The 16,417-nt window shown below is 37.3% G+C and overlaps 1 protein-coding gene across 1 annotated transcript in view; it reads left to right on the forward strand.

The window, feature by feature from the left end:
* Positions 1 to 16,417, forward strand: part of LOC149415943 (protein MEMO1) — a 35,290-nt gene extending 18,873 nt beyond the window's left edge. Inside the window, exons 3-9 of the mRNA XM_089641526.1 lie at positions 423 to 491; positions 731 to 843; positions 3,371 to 3,482; positions 6,027 to 6,092; positions 7,954 to 8,107; positions 10,381 to 10,485; positions 13,397 to 16,417. Coding sequence (XP_089497652.1) covers positions 423 to 491; positions 731 to 843; positions 3,371 to 3,482; positions 6,027 to 6,092; positions 7,954 to 8,107; positions 10,381 to 10,485; positions 13,397 to 13,525 — 748 coding nt within the window. The 3' untranslated portion in view covers positions 13,526 to 16,417. The remainder of the gene's footprint in view (positions 1 to 422; positions 492 to 730; positions 844 to 3,370; positions 3,483 to 6,026; positions 6,093 to 7,953; positions 8,108 to 10,380; positions 10,486 to 13,396) is intronic.

Here is a 16,417-nt window from a genome sequence, read left to right on the forward strand (position 1 = left end):
CAGCCAAATTGTGTATTTAGTACATAATATTCTTACAATGGAATGGCGATGCTGTCAAAACAAATTTTGAGAACATTGTTGAATGCATTCAAAGTGACAGGATGGTTTTTTTATCCTTGAGAGAATCGCAAAGATGTAATTTATTACCAGGGTCAATTTGGATAACATTAGTAATTGCATTCAGAACAGATAAATGGTTTCTTTCGGGACATCACAAGTCTGAGATTCTTTCCAGGGCATTTTGGAGAACATTTACAATTGTATAGTTAGAATTTCCACATTTATAAATCAGTATAAGACATCATATTTCGTATGTACAGTGTTTAAATAGTTGCTATAATATTTATTTTTTTATATAATAAGCAACTGGGCGATACTGATAGTACCTACCACTCTGATTATGATCTCCTTGTGTGTTTCAGGCATGCGGGTTATTCATACTGCGGCGCTTGTGCAGCTTTCGCATATCGCCAAATTAGCCCAGCCGTTGTGTAAGTATAAACATTATTGAACATATTTTCATATAAAAACAGTGACATTACAACAAGACCTAGGAGTTACCAAACCAGAAGACTTGAAATCGGAACTGTACATCTGTCTGTCTGTTTGTGCGCTTAGTACTTCTAAACATGCTAGGTGTTCCATTAAGTTTATATGCAAGCTTAGGGTTATGTGTGGAACAGTGCATTTTTCAACTCTTGAGTTTAAGATGCCAATCCTTTGTTTACAGTAAGAGAATCTTCATACTGGGCCCCAGTCACCACGTGAGGCTGGCTTCTTGTGCCTTGTCGCAGGCTGACAAGTACAAGACGCCCATTTATGATCTACACATCGACAAGAAAAGTGAGTACCATAAATATATCTAAATGTAGGGTGGGAATTTCAAAGAATCATTTTAATAGATAAAACACCTGACTCTGTGCGGAAGCAGGTGGTCCGTTTGATAGTGTAGCGATGCTACTAGAATATTCTGGAATGTTCGCCCATGCAAAACGCATCGTAGCTAGAACTCTCTAGATCAGAGGTTCCCAAACTTTTTTGCCCCGTAGACCACTTGCCAAATATTTATTTTTTCCGTAGACTCCCTAATATTGAATTTTCCTAAAACTATTAATGTCTCATGTGGTAATCATTTATTTTTTTAGTAAAAAGATTCCCTTCCCTTGCCTGCCCTACAACCGGGTGGCGATATAGTTCCTCTGTTTTTGCATTGTGCAGACAGGGGCGCCCTTGTGAGGTATTACACCAAATGAAAATAGAGCAGGATAAGCAACGGGAATTTCTTTCTGTAGCTGGCCCTACAGAACTGCCCATAAAGTTCTTCGTTAGCGCTTATTCCGATCAGTTCTTCTTGTCATACGATATCCGATTCTTCAACATTCCATGTCCACAGTCAAAATGTCCTCAAACTTAGTTTTGAAGTGTGTGTGAAGTACATCTAAATGTTGAACGTCATTACCCTGGACGTTTTTCAAAAACAAGTTGGGGAACTAGGAAAATTCGCGACTTCCAATGTGCAATGTTTTGGTTGAATATATTAATTCTTACGAGAAAAGGAACGTAGACTCTATTTAAACAACTTTACGATATATAAACATACAAATATTAAAAAGTAATTTCTCAGTCTATTATTAGTATTACGTAAACTGTGTTATTTGTGTTAGGTGTATTGTATCCTTTACGGAACTCCTAAATATTGAGTTGAGGTAAATGGGGGTCCGCTGATATGTACCCCCATTTGAATCTCTTGGACCCCTAAATTTTTTTCCGCTGACATAGACCCCCAGCAAGCCAATATCGACCCCTGGGGGTCCATATAGACCACTTTAGGAACCTCTGCTCTAGATACTATGCTAGCATTCGGCGCATCTACCTACACGTCCGAATATTCTCAAAGCACCGGACGTCTATAAAACGGGCCGCATCGAGACGTAGTCAATCCGTCAGTCATTAATCAGCATTAAGCAACTTGCGAACCCTGCGAGTGCACCCGGCCGGCCCCCTGCGTCAAGCCCCGCCGTTCCTCTACTGCGCCGCTACAAGCCACGGACCTTACATACTACGCCCGGCTTTGCACGGACTATCATGGACTCCGCGGGATTATATTAGCGCCCTGGCCTGCGCTCCCTTTGTCGGCCTTCATCTCCCGCTCAACTGCTGACCAGGTCAATTATACCTTCGGCTATATTCACACTGGAGTACCAGGAAATCTCCACGTCTTTGCCAGTTCTGAACACATCCTGGGGTCCGGTGTCCACTACCGACTTTAACGTCTTGACCACTCCACCGCGGTCATCGCCGCTTACACTTGATGTCATCGTCATCTCACAATCGCGCTACTGATTCAAAATAAACACTGCCACATCACAACCAACATCTTTCACTGTCTTGTTACCTAATCCCCAAAATAGAATCTGCTGTCTTGACAAATGGATTGCAATGTTTAGAGCACAGGTGTCAGATAGGAATGCTTGTTTTATCGATGTCCCAATGGGAGATGAAAAACACGCCAAACGCGCGCCCAACATTTTTACACGGTTGACGTTTGTCACAAGAGCACCGGTTGTTTCTACGACTTATTCTTGAGTTCATCCCTCCTACAATATGGGTCTCTTAACCACTCAGAACATTAGAACGTCAAAAGACGTAAATATGATAATAGCGGTCAAGACATTAGAACGTCTTTTCACGTAAACGCGCGAGATTTTACAAAAATCGATTTATTTCCATCACTAGTATACGGATTGCCATGATTTAAAAAACAGAGTATCGATAATGAATAACGCTACGCGTTTGTATTCAAGAATATCTATGGAACGTAGAAGTGCATTATCTAAGCCGATTGAATCTGTCATCTTGTTCGTTCATAATTTATTGCGTTTCTAAATAATTTATTAAAAATATTTTAGTTTGGACGGTTAATATTTTGAGGTGACTAATAGTTTTTAATTATATTTCTTCAATATATAAAGTGTTATTTCTTTATGATACTCAGAAAAAAGTACATTTTTCACTGCTTTGAAATAATGGTAAGCTATTCTTACATATTTTTGACATTTTCATAAATTGTATATTTAGAAACGCAAATATTTACGTATAACAACACAATGCGATAGTGGATTTCATAATCTTTCCAAAACATTTTTTAGAATGAGGCTACGTTTCCCAAAACGTGAGTTATGAAGCTTTTAGCAAAACTCGTAAATAACACAAAAATTATCACGTTTTGACAGTTCTCAAAGGAACACAAAGTAAATAAATGTCTTTGTCTGAGAGGTTAAAAAACCCAGGTTCCTTCCTTCCTTTCCTCTAAAATACGGTGTCAGTACAAAAAACCTGTTCTAATGTATTTTCCGTTCTATCCTCGCAGTATACTCTGAACTTGAGGCCACGGGAGAATTTGAATGGATGGACATGAGGACGGATGAAGACGAACACTCCATTGAGATGCATCTGCCTTACATTGCCAAAGTCATGGAGGAGTGAGTATACATTTCTATTCAATCAATCATTTACAATTAAATGCTAAACAAAAAATCGAATACTAAACATACAACAATTGTTTACAGCGTATAAAGTAGCAGGGTGATATGATTTGCAACGAAAGGCGAATCAATCATTTACAGCAAGTAAGGGCGAATCAATCATTTACAGCAAGTAAAGTCGAATCAATCATTTACAGCAAGTAAAGTCGAATCCATCATTCACAGCAAGTAAAAGTGAATCAAGAATTTGCAACCACTAAAGTAGAATCAACAATTTACGCCAACTGAACATTGATTTAAATGTAATTTTACACATGAAACAATCATTGACAGCATCAACCCCTCAGGCCTCTGGCATATTCTGTCACAAGGTTGATTTCCGCTTTGTAATAAAATCCAAATAAATATTTCTGAATCCACTACGATTGTGTAATATTTTAAATTCAGCCGCTATGAATAGCAACCCTTCCGTAGATGGCGATAAGGTTTAAATTCCCGCTTAACACCATCCGCCTGTTTTTATTTATGCAAGAAAAAAATATGGCAAAAAAATGCCTTCTATTTTATTTTCTGGATGTTCAGGCATAAATATTAAAAAAATTTTCGATCATTTTATAAATAATTAAATTTTCCACACTATACAATAAAATCATCACAGAAAATGGGTTCGTAAGTAGGAGATTTTGAACTTTAAAGCAGTTTTCATAGGCCTTATACATTATTTTTTTCTGGGCTTATAAAAAGACTCATCTAAAAAATACTTGATTATTTCAAAGGCCAAGATGTATTCTACTCGCAGTATTTAATTAAAGCATCTGAAACATTTCTAGGCGACCAAATTTTCAAACCAAAAACACATGATTTTGCATTACTACGTATGGCATCGCCTAAATTCGAAAACTAAAAACTGTTTTTCAAAGGTGATGCTCTTTGATACGCTTTCATATTTAAAATATAATTTTTTAAAAATCAAACATTGAAAGTTTTAAACACGGTTTTCTCTCTAAATACTGAATTAAAATTATTGATAACAAAAGAAACACATATTTTATTAGTCAGATGTATTATAAACATTACTGTCTTCTCACTTTTTGTCGTTTCTTATAAAAATAATTAATAAAAAATTCACAAAGTTTCGTAAAAAAATTTCGAATTGCGTTCGCGACTTTTGGTTTCATTAAGTTGTGCATTATAATTATTCTTGGTTAACTTCTAAATTTGAATGTAACGCTTGATTATGATTTGAGGTTTTTACAGCCAGAAGTGTTATAGTGTTTTATTTTTGGGGTATTATGCCGTGTTGCTCCACCTCCCATTTTAGCCAACAGTGTGAGAATGGCTGATGGACACTGTAACGCTGTCCGAGACGTTGGCTATAGAAGGAATTAGTGCAACATGGCATAATAACCCAAAAATAAATTACAATAATAAAGCTTGGTGTTTTCTCTTTTTAACACCACTTTGTTCATATTTCTAACTATGACGGTAAGGGAGATAAAAAGCGAACAAATTCACTCTACAGGTAATAATAATATTTGGATGGTTTGTATAGCGTCGTGTTTGTGCAAAATCACCTCAAGGGCTTTGTACAAATATATAATACACTTCTACAATGATCTACTAACTATATACGGTGATAATATACAGTACCATTCTTACCTGGTAGGTCACTTGAGATTGACACTAAGGACGGGTTGTTTCGGAGAATCTGAACAATTCATCAAATTTCAACGTTCATTTTCAAGTTCTGTGAAAGACTTTTTCAAGTTCTGTTTTTATTTCAGTTTTGTCAAGCAACTAGCCTACAATGATATAAAAACAGAACTTGAATAAGTCTTTCACAGAACCCGAAAATAAACGTTGAAATTTGATGAATTGTTCAAATTTTCCGAAACAACCCGTCCTTAATTAACATTAACTAATTGCTTATCAGCGAAATTTAGATACAGGATTTAGGACATAATTGGAAAATTGGATATAACTAGACTTTCTCTCAGGAATGGTATATTTAATTTAAGGGTACGACAGCTTAAAAAGGTAAGTTTTTAGTTTATACCTGAATTCTGTTGGACTTGTTATGGATCTTAGTTCCGGAGGGAGTTTATTCCAAGCCTTCGGCCCAGATACTCCGAAAGCGCGATCACCAAACCAAGTATTTGGCTTGCGCTTAGGTTCCATCAGTCTGCCTACAGCTGATGATGTTGCTGATCTAAGAGTTGACTGCCTCAGACCAGTGTTTTCCGGGACGCATAGTTCAGATATGTTAGGGTGCCAGCTGTTAGTTGAGGTCGACGATTTAACCCAAGACTTGTATTTAATATAGTTATGTTTCTGTTTTAATTTGTTTGATATTGGGTGGGAATTTTTTGTACAACTTCACAGCTAAAAATTCAGAAGTTCTTTGTCCAAAGTTAGTATTACGTTGAGGTAAATTAGTTTGTTCTGGTTTTATTTGTTTGTCTCTTTGTCTTTTGGCATAGATTAGTTATCAGTTAGATTAATTATTTAACATGTTTATTAACTTGTAACCTTTAATTTCAGATACAAGAACGCTTTTACGATCATCCCCATTCTGGTCGGTTCCTTGACACCCGACAAGGAAGCCAAGTTAGTAACAATCCGATAACGTTATTATTAAATACTAGCGGACCCCGAAATGCTTCACTATTGCTAATGTCTTTCTCGTGCGTCTCCAACATCTTCCACCATTCACTACTGTGTACCATAATATTAAAAAACTACTGTTGAAAATGTACGAACCATTAGCAAAGTTCACCACCAGTTACTTTACAGGCTCTTGCATAGCACCTAGCGGTCAGAGGTAAAACTAGGGCTAACAGATAAAACAGATGTTTTGCTTATCAATTGTCTTTCTTTGACAGTGTTTGTTTTGACAATTAGCTTGTCAGTGTGTGTTACTTGATTAGATTATAAAAAGCCTCGCCGACTGGATTTTTCACTTCTTCTCTCCTATAAAATAGTAACAAGCAGTCATTATGGTCGAATGACCATTATTAAAAGTGTTTTGTCCGGGTTGGGAATAATTTAACTCGTTGTAACGTTAAATAAAGTAAAATGCAGTTTTGTGCAGTAAAAACAAAAACCCTGCGTCTGTTATTGAAGACTTCATCAAGCCCAAACAATTCTCCAACAACTACATTGCATCGACTTTAATTCCAATCCGTGTCTCTGAGATATTGCGTTAAGTAATCCTCGGGCATCCCCGACTTATTCTACCATTTAAACCACTCTTCAAACACTCCTGACACTAATAAGAACAAACTTTGAAATTTTCAGCAATATCCGTGAAGAACTTTTGGAGATATATAAGATTTTAAACAAACGAACATTTATATATATGATTTGATATTTTTACGGCCGAAAGTGTTATCGTGATTTATTTTTGGGTTCCTCCTTCTTTAGCCAACGTTTTGGACAGCATCGCAGTGTCCATCATCGAGGCAGATGTAAAGATTGTGGTGGAGTAGATGATAACAGAAGTTATGAAGTTTAAGATCGGTCCCCTGTCTTAACAGATTTCAATCTTTGGAGTACAGATGTTATCCTTGTACCCGTATTTCAATAGAAGATGCTTTGAAGATCTAGCGTCATTGATCCCCTTTAATCCCCGATTCACTCGTTCCTTTCTTCAAAACGACCCTCTAAACAGCATCCCCTGTGAAGATGAGATCTGTACATTTAATATTATCAGCATCAGTTTTCTTACAAATCGGTATTGACAAACTCTCGGAGTTCGACCCCGCTTTGTTGTATGCGATGTGAGCAGAGATGTGCTTTATTTCAAATAAATCCATTTCAAATGGAAATGCAAAATGGGTATTTTCCATTTTAAATGCTTTTTTGCAACATTCTTCCTACTATCTCCACTCATCTTTTTTTTATAAGCCCCAAATATCAGTCGTTCCTCAACCTCGCTATGAGAGATAATTTACATTTGTCAAGTTGCTCCCTGGTAGGAGCCCTGGCAATTGAGTGATACCATTACAAAAAATACTGATTCAAATACTGAACATGGCTATGATGCTGTAATATTAAATGTTAGAAAGCAGTTTCTATGTTTTTACTTTGACAACATTAGTCCCGCGCAAATTTTTTGTGGTTTCATAATCTGTAGTCGTGGTGTTTTTGGATTTACCATCATGTAATATGTTTGTTCTACATTGATGTCCATTATTAAATGACAAAATTGTTTAAAAATTCTATAATTATTTCAATTGTTTGACCTGAGAAACCATTTTGCATTTTCAATGCATTTTGAAAATAGGTATTTTGCATTTTACATTTGAAATGCTTTTCTAAAAACCATTTTGAATTTTGCATTTTCAAATGGAAAAGTTTTGACCCATTTCCATTTTGCATTTCAAATGGTTTTGGGTACCCATTTTGCACATCTCTGGATGTGAGTGTTTTATACCCTAGTGTAACAATGTTATTTGTCCCATTCTAGATATGGCCGTCTGTTGGCCCCGTACTTGGCAGACCCTCAGAACCTGTTTGTGGTTTCCTCGGATTTCTGCCACTGGGGCTCGAGGTTCCGTTACACTTACTACGACAAGCAGTGCGGTCACATCTACCAGAGCATACAGAATCTGGACAAGCAGGTTACCCTCTATTTATCATATTAACTATGAATGTGAATGAAAGATATAATAATTATTATTATAACTCCATCTCTCTCTGTTGAACTCGATCGCTTTGTCAGCGATTTTGGGAAATTCCTCCATCCAGGTGATAGCCGCTGGTCGTGAATTCTATAAATCAGCATATTATGTATAGCCATGTGTAGCGATGCTACCTACCTGTCTACGAGTACCTACTTGCGAGCTAACTACCTACTCACGATGTCTAGAGCTATCTACGACAATACGTTGCGAGTTGGTCTAGCGCATTCGCTAGAAGGTTCTAGCCTATTGCCTAGGCATAATTCCAGTGCCATCGAAAACTATTGGACGAATCTCGCTGAAGCGAGTGAGCCGTAGTTTACCAGCGGTCTCGCGCAGCTACTGACGCCATCGGTCGGGCTATATAAATAGGCCCGACGCAGTGAGCAGTCAGTCAGTCAGTCCTCAGTCGTTCAACAATTTACTCGGCTCTGCACGATTCATTCTTGGACTCCATCGGGATCATCACAGCGCCCTGGCCCCGGCCATCGTTCCTCGCCAGCGCTACACCAGATCACAGCGCCCTGGTTCCAGCACATCTGATCCACGCACCTAGACAACGCGGCATCCTCGCCGGTCTATGCACCAACCCGCACAACCGCCGATCAGGTCCACCGCACCTTCGGCTTCGACCCACACATTGACCAACACTTCACCGCCTGCATCCGGAGTTTTTTTCATCGGTCCTCAAGTCATCTCACGTACGGCAACCCAAACATGTAATTCCAAACCTTCGTACTGCCCATCTCCTAATCTGGATCTTCCAGAATGCGACTTTTACATATCAATAAAATTTAGCCTTCAGGCCCGTTCCCACAGTTCGTATTTTTCACAGTTTCCCAAATTTGCACATTCGACCCTACAATAAAACAATTCATTGGCCTGGTATTTTTATAAAAATATTGTCTTGTTTGTGTATCATTTATGATTTAAGAATTCGTGACATTTTATGATCACCCTAGTTAAACCATTATGCCTAAAAATATTTGCCAATACCTTTCCCACACCAGTCCCATAGTAATAAAAGCCCCAAATAAAGTTTCATCTCCCTTAAAATAATCCCTTTAAAATAATTGTATTGTTTAAGTCATGCGTGTATTATTTAGGATAGTTAAGTGCATTATCTTTTACGTTTAAGAATGTTGTTTGCCGACGAGCGGGTGGAACAACTTTATTTTTATAATATTTTATTTTATTTATTTATTTAATACATGTTACATTTTTTTGAAATTTACATAAAGTAGATATAATGAATCACCATACTAGGCGGCTGCCTGTTTCATGGTGACCAATTGAGTGTAATTACTTTGTATGAAATATGAAATCTAGTGTAAACATATGAAATTAGTAACTATAGATGAAGCTAAAATTTTGGAAAAATTGTAATAAAAAGTAGAAGATAGAAATTAGAAAGGAGAAAGAAGTAAATTAGCATTAGATTGTAAAAATGTACATAATTATATATATAATTTTTAATATGTGTGCATGCAAGCACACATGAGTATATAGCAGCAGACATACCTATATACATATAACAACACATGTATACATACACCCATATGACGCATCCTCACGCATATAAACAATATATACACCTCTATCTGAGTACTTGGAATAGGCTACTAACACTATAACAATCACACATCAAAAAATCCCCGAGCGCTTTCCTGAAACTGTCGTATTTGGCTATTGATTTTATTTCTAACGTTAAATTATTGAATATTTTTGGAGCAAGAAAGTTAAATTGTCTTTGTGCCATTGAGGTTTTTATTGGGAGTTCCTCCAAGAATTTAGTTTAAATACATATACCTCCCAGAAAAAAGGCAGTATTGCTATAACTGGTAGGTACAGGCGTACCTACGCAGGAGCTAGTATGTATTGATATAACTGATAGGTACCGGCGTACCTAGGCAGGAGGGCAGTATTGAAATAACTGGTAGGTACATGTGTACCTACGCAGTCAGTCGTGAGATAATTACTAGGTTTATGTAAACCTAGAGAAAACTGAACAATAAAGGAAACTAGACCTTTATTTCTTTCAGTTTAAGTTTTAGCAGAGGAAAATAAGATCCTCTGCAAATATATTGTGAATTAATAAATTTATATGTCAAGAAGAAGAAGTGTTTTCCTGCATTCCATCTGACGGCGTGTTCTCGTACCACGATAGCAGAAACATAATCAATTAAAAACAATGATATATTTGTGTGTTCCAGGGTATGGACATCATCGAGACTCTTAATCCTCAGGCTTTTACAGATTACCTAAACAACTTTGGAAACACCATTTGTGGAAGACATCCCATCGGTGTCCTGTTACAGGTAAACTTAAAATTATATCATACCTCTAGTATGGAGCCCCAAAATTTCTGAAGACACCTTGACTTTGTGCGGAAACGGGCAATCTTTTTGGTGGATTCTCTATCTTAACAAACAAACCTCAGTCTTTATACCACAGGCTTCAATGCTGTTCCTTGTTCTACCGGTATTTCAATGGAAGGTGCTCTGAGGAACTGGCGTCATTGATACCGTCGACACTTTGGGAAACACCTCAAACATCTGCGCGAAGTGAAATTTATCACAATAATGGATAGCTTCTACAACTCAAGTAAGAAGAAAGTAGATTAAATGCTGTTGAAATGAGATCCCTGAGGCGTATGTGTGGTAAAACCATGTTTGACCGTGTGAGGAATGTGGAGATCCGCAAAGAGTGCAAGGCTGATGTAAGCGTAATGAGTAAGATTAAGAAAGGGACGCTTGGATGGTTTGGGCATGTAGAGCGGATGAGCGAAGATAGGAGTGTAAGGAGGATATATGATGCAAATGCGAATAGTAGCAGAAGTCGGGGACGCCCGAGGAAGACACGGCACGATCAAGTGAACCAGATACTCGAGTCGGGCCATGTCAAGAGTCAGAATAATAGAAGAGTATGTATGAAGCAAGAAGTGTGTGCCAAGACAGAGTTGTTTGGCGGTCCGTCCTCTCTGCCTACCCCTGCGGAGAAACGGCGTGATAGTTAGTTAGTTAGTTGGTTTCTACAACTCAGCGTTCACCAGTTCGGCTATGGAATGATTTGCCGACTTCCGTGTTTCCTCCCTCCTGCAACATGGATCACAAGGTTCATGTTCACTCTTTCCTTTCCTCAAAAGACCGCTCCAAACAGCATTTACAAAATTGACATAGTTAATTCAGGGTTATTAAACGTTACATTAATGATTGTCAGTTTGTAACAGTTATAATTGCTATGCCAGGAATCGAATGTTGACTCGATCAGTAACTGGGAACTGATGTTGACTTGAAACGAGAACCTAGCCCTTTCAGGTGTATAGCCGCTCGTTTGGTACCGGCGGAGAACGAGCGAGTCAGTGCTCAGCGGAAATCTCACGGAAGCGGTCTTCGAAGGATTTGATGGGTGAATCTCTAGACGACATGGCAGCCACGAGTTAGCTAGCTTGCATGTTACTGGACATTGTGTTTCTAGTTTTTATTATATTTTGTGGCGCCCAAGATTTTGTAACAAGGTTAGTACTTATGGTTTAATAATGTCACGTGTACGAATAATGCTTAATTGATTACTACAACCTGCAAGCGTTTCTCTGAGATGTTTTCAGTCCTAATTATAGAGTCTCGAGTTATTTATTTATTTATTTTGTGAGAAACAAACAGTTTTTACACAATATACAATGATAGATATAAATATACAAGTTAACTGAAGTCAAGCCACAGAAGTTTCTTATGCTAAAGTTCATTGGAAATGAAGTTTTAATACCTTAAAATCAATTTGGTGTTAAAGGAAGGGGAGAGGAAGAGGAAAATAGGAAGAGGATAGGAGATGCTCGCAATACATTCCATACTCTCATATTAATAATCGATCGTACGCATTACTTCATATCGATATTTCTTTAGGTTATTACCAAAAATGTCAATGCTGTAAAATTTTGTATTATATTGTGCACATATACGAGCAATTGGGGAATTTTTTCGAATGTTTGTTCTACAAGAGGGTAGATAAAATAAATCAGATTGTCGGGTTGATCTAGACGGAATATGAAGATTTATTAAATTGGTAAGTTCTGGTGAGTCCAGAACATTATTTAGGATTTTAAACAATAAGATTTGACCAAAAATTAGACGTCGTGTTTGGAATGAATTAATTGAAGGTTATGTTGTGTATTAGTTATTAACTTCTTTAATTCACGTAAATGTACACCTACAAATAAATGTTTAATTAACATCACCGTTTTATTTATTACATACCCACAATTGGTAATAAATTTTAGAGGTATTGGTGTAAATGTTACAAGTTGTGCAAGGTTGGTAGCACGTTTATCTGTACGGCACTTACTGTTTTAACCTTTCCCTTACTGTGCTAAAAAAATACACGCGTTACGGTACTGTGTAGTCAATACACATCTCAAAATAAGCGATTTAATATCGGAAAAGTATGAATATTCATAGATAATCGATTATGTTTATTATATTTTATATCAAAAGTGATAATAATTGTAATTTAATTGCTGAAAACATGAAAAAATCATTGGCAGATGATAAAGAAACATGCGAGGGGTCCACATCTAACGACAGTTCGCGACCAACTGGCTAGCGGCTGGCGGCTGGCACAAACACAGCTGTGCGGTCGTAGGTATCGATGGTCTAAATCAAAAACTACAACTGCAGAAGTGTGGATGTCTCATGTTCCCGCATAGCGAATTAAAGCGGGACATCAATAGCGTGTCATTTCCTCGCACACTCTTTGCGTATTTAGTATCACACGGTTGATTGTATTGGTGTATTTGTACCCGATTTTTAACAAAAAACTCGGGTTTTTAATTGAATTTGAAAACTATGTAATATATTATTTTTTTATTCAGTGCATAAATGTATAGCGGAGGAATACCTAAAATCTGAACCCAGAATTTATTATATTTATAGAGTTATTAAAGTTATTAGAAGCAATGTGTAGTAAATACACGCCACAGATAAGGAAAGGTTAAAAATTAATCAAAATTGAATTTTGTACTGTTCTTAAAATGATTAATGTAATTGAATTGAATCACGCGTATGCCTCAGGGATCAGAGCCTTTTCTACAGCATTCTGTTTACTTTCATCTTACAGTTCCATGCTCTCACTGCCATAAATCAGGGTAGGTACGAGTGCTCCATTGTGGACTGTTAGCTTCTCTTCTTTTGGACAATTTGACGTAATAAACAAAGTTCTTTGTTTCCTTTCCAGGCTTGCGGTCCGCTATCACGGCAGCGTCAGATCTCCTTGAAGTTCTTGCAGTACGCTCAGTCCTCGGAATGTCGGCACACTAGCGATTCCTCCGTCAGCTACGCTAGCGCCAGTCTTCTGGTGGACTGACCACGCAACTAAATAGGCAACCACGTTGTCATGTCTATACTCTCTCAGATATCCGCCACACCAAAAATGTATCCAAATAGTGAAAGCAACAGATTGTAGATTATAAGACGCACATACAAAATATGGTAACAATTAAAACAAACAAACACAGATATGCTATCGATAGATGCATCGCAGCGTGGAAAATTCGGAATCGGACGAAATCACACAGTCCTTACGTAGATGGCGTTAGCGTCAAAATTCGCACTGTTAAGTTAACGCTAGCGCCAAAAATCATGTTTTTTTGTGAAGATCTTGCACAAATAATATTAAAAAAATTCCAATAAATTTTCAAAAGAACTTAATTTGCCACATTATACAGGGTTTTCCAATAAGAGGTGTTATTTTCAATAGTCCGCTATTTCGGTAGATGTTACTTTTGAAGCTGTCATTTTTTGACATTTGACAAGTAAACACTACGTCATTAATAAAAATGGAACGATACACGCTTCAACAACGCATTGAAATTATTAAAATTCACTTGAGTGAATGAAATGCAAATCATCTTGAGTGATGAGGCCCATTTCCACCTCGGTGGCTTCGTCAACAAGCAAAATTGTCGCATCTGGGGCTCGGAAAACCCAAGAGAGATTGTTGAAAAGCCTCTCTATCCTCAACGTGTGACTGTTTGGTGCGGTTTATGGTCCGGCGGAGTCATTGGACCTTACTTTTTCGAAAATGAGGCTGGAGCAACAGTTACGGTGAATGGATTGCGCTATCGAGAGATGATTAATGATTTTTTATGGCCGGAATTGGATGGTATTGATCTGGACAACGTTTACTTTCAACAAGACGGCGCTACGTGCCACACAAGCAACGAAATCATTGATCTTTTACGATTGAATATCAAAATAACACCTCTTATTGGAAAACCCTGTACAATTAAACTATATCTAAAAATGCCATGTTTTCGAATCGCAGTATTTAATTACAGCATCTATAATACGTCTAAGCGATCAAATTTTCAAACTAAAAACATATGAGTACTTTGCCTTAAGGTGTTATGTTAACGCTTGCGAGAAGACTCCATTTTGTAAACTTATTCAAACAAAAAACATGGCAGAATGAAACGAACAGGAACAACAGTAGCTAGAATACACAATTAAATGTCCTAAAACAACTTATTTTCAACTTGTAAAAATAACGGCGAATTATAGTAGTAGTCGAATAATCGAACGGCGGATTACTGAGAGAGTATTGACGTAACCTTTTACACGGTTTTGAAATAACACGGTCAACAAAGCGTAGCGCTATTATCTGTTCTAGATTTTTCCCACCCACGTGTATGGGGCCGTTCAAGTATTACGTAAGCAGATTTATTACAATTATTTACCCCCTCTTCCCCCTTGTCACCAAAAATAAGCAAAGCTCTTACCCCCCCCCCCCCTCTCCCATGCTTACGTAAAAATTGGTACCTATATGCATTTTTCTGTTAATGTATTCTGTTTTTTAAGCGAGTACCTAAACATATTAATTATTTGTGGGAATCCCCGAATACGTATTCGGTTTTCAAACATAGACAATGTGTGGGTTGCCAATGTGTAAAAAAAAAATAACTACTGCTGAGCAGTGCTGTCGTAATCACTATCTCGACCCCCCCCCCCCCACCCCCCCATGTCATCAAAAATAAGCAAAGCAAAGACCCCCCTATAGTGCTTACATAATACTTGAACAACCCCTATGCACTACCCAATAATAGTGCAAATAAACAATAATGTTGATAAATAATGGCACTCTTTGGTGACAAACACACGTATTTTCCACTTATAATAATTAAAACACACATTGTTCATGTAATGTAACCTATAGTCTTTCTTCCTCAGGGATATACAAGTATTCGATACCCGGTAGACGTGATTACTGCAATCATGAGACCCGCTCTGCCACCGATCATTGTTGAATTCTAGAAACTAGAATGCTAGAATATAAACTACACTGTTTTATTCCTAGCTTTGATATAAATCACACGCATTGTTACAAAATGTCTGACACAAGAGATGCCATGTTTAAAGTTTCGACGTCACAAAAAACCTCGCCTGTTTGGTCGCTGGAGACTGATGTCGCTGGCGAGTTTAAAAAATGTGTTATATTTGACGAGTCAAAAATATTTCGCCAATAAATGAAGATATAATATGTCTCGACGCCATCTAGTGAGAAATTTAGCACTAACAAAGCCTTTCCTACAAAAATAAAGTTGGTTGTTTACAGGTGAAAAAATATAATAAGCAGTAATTGTTGATCGAGATACTAGTACATATTGAATCATTTGGCGGGTTGGAAATAAGCCGACATAGCTCAGTGGTTTCAGAGCACCTGACCGGACATCAGAAGGCGCGAGTTCAATTCCCGTCGGCGGCATTGATATTTCAGGCGATTAATTATTGCTTATAATTATTTAACTTGTGCCTGTTACGATCACCGCGTTTCGGCGCAGATGTATTGCGGTAGTCTCCAAGATACTCGGATCGTTCAGTTTCGGATATTTGCGTATCTCTGCGGAAGAAAGCCGTATCTCCATTGATATAAAAACAGAATTGAGTACACATAAAATTTTCTCTATAAATTTAATCTAACAATTGATCAATAATGATCTGAAACAAAACTGATGATGCCAGCTCACAATTTAAAACCTTACAACTCCTAGGCCCCATACAGGTTCAGTGTTTTCAACTGAACATATACATAAAGTGTTAAAAGAACTTTTCTTTGTTACTCTGTTTGTCTTTGGACATACGTGTTAATATTATATAAATATAAAAAATCTTAAAATATTGAAAATCTCAAAGTTGCATTTAAAATATGTTAATCGAAGAGTAATTTTTTTTGTTAGTTTTAAGTTATTTTGTATTACAA

The sequence above is a fragment of the Hesperophylax consimilis genome, chromosome 17 (genome assembly GCF_061612785.1).
Source record: "Hesperophylax consimilis isolate HC1 chromosome 17, BYU_Hcon_1.0, whole genome shotgun sequence".
Taxonomy (NCBI): domain Eukaryota; kingdom Metazoa; phylum Arthropoda; class Insecta; order Trichoptera; family Limnephilidae; genus Hesperophylax; species Hesperophylax consimilis.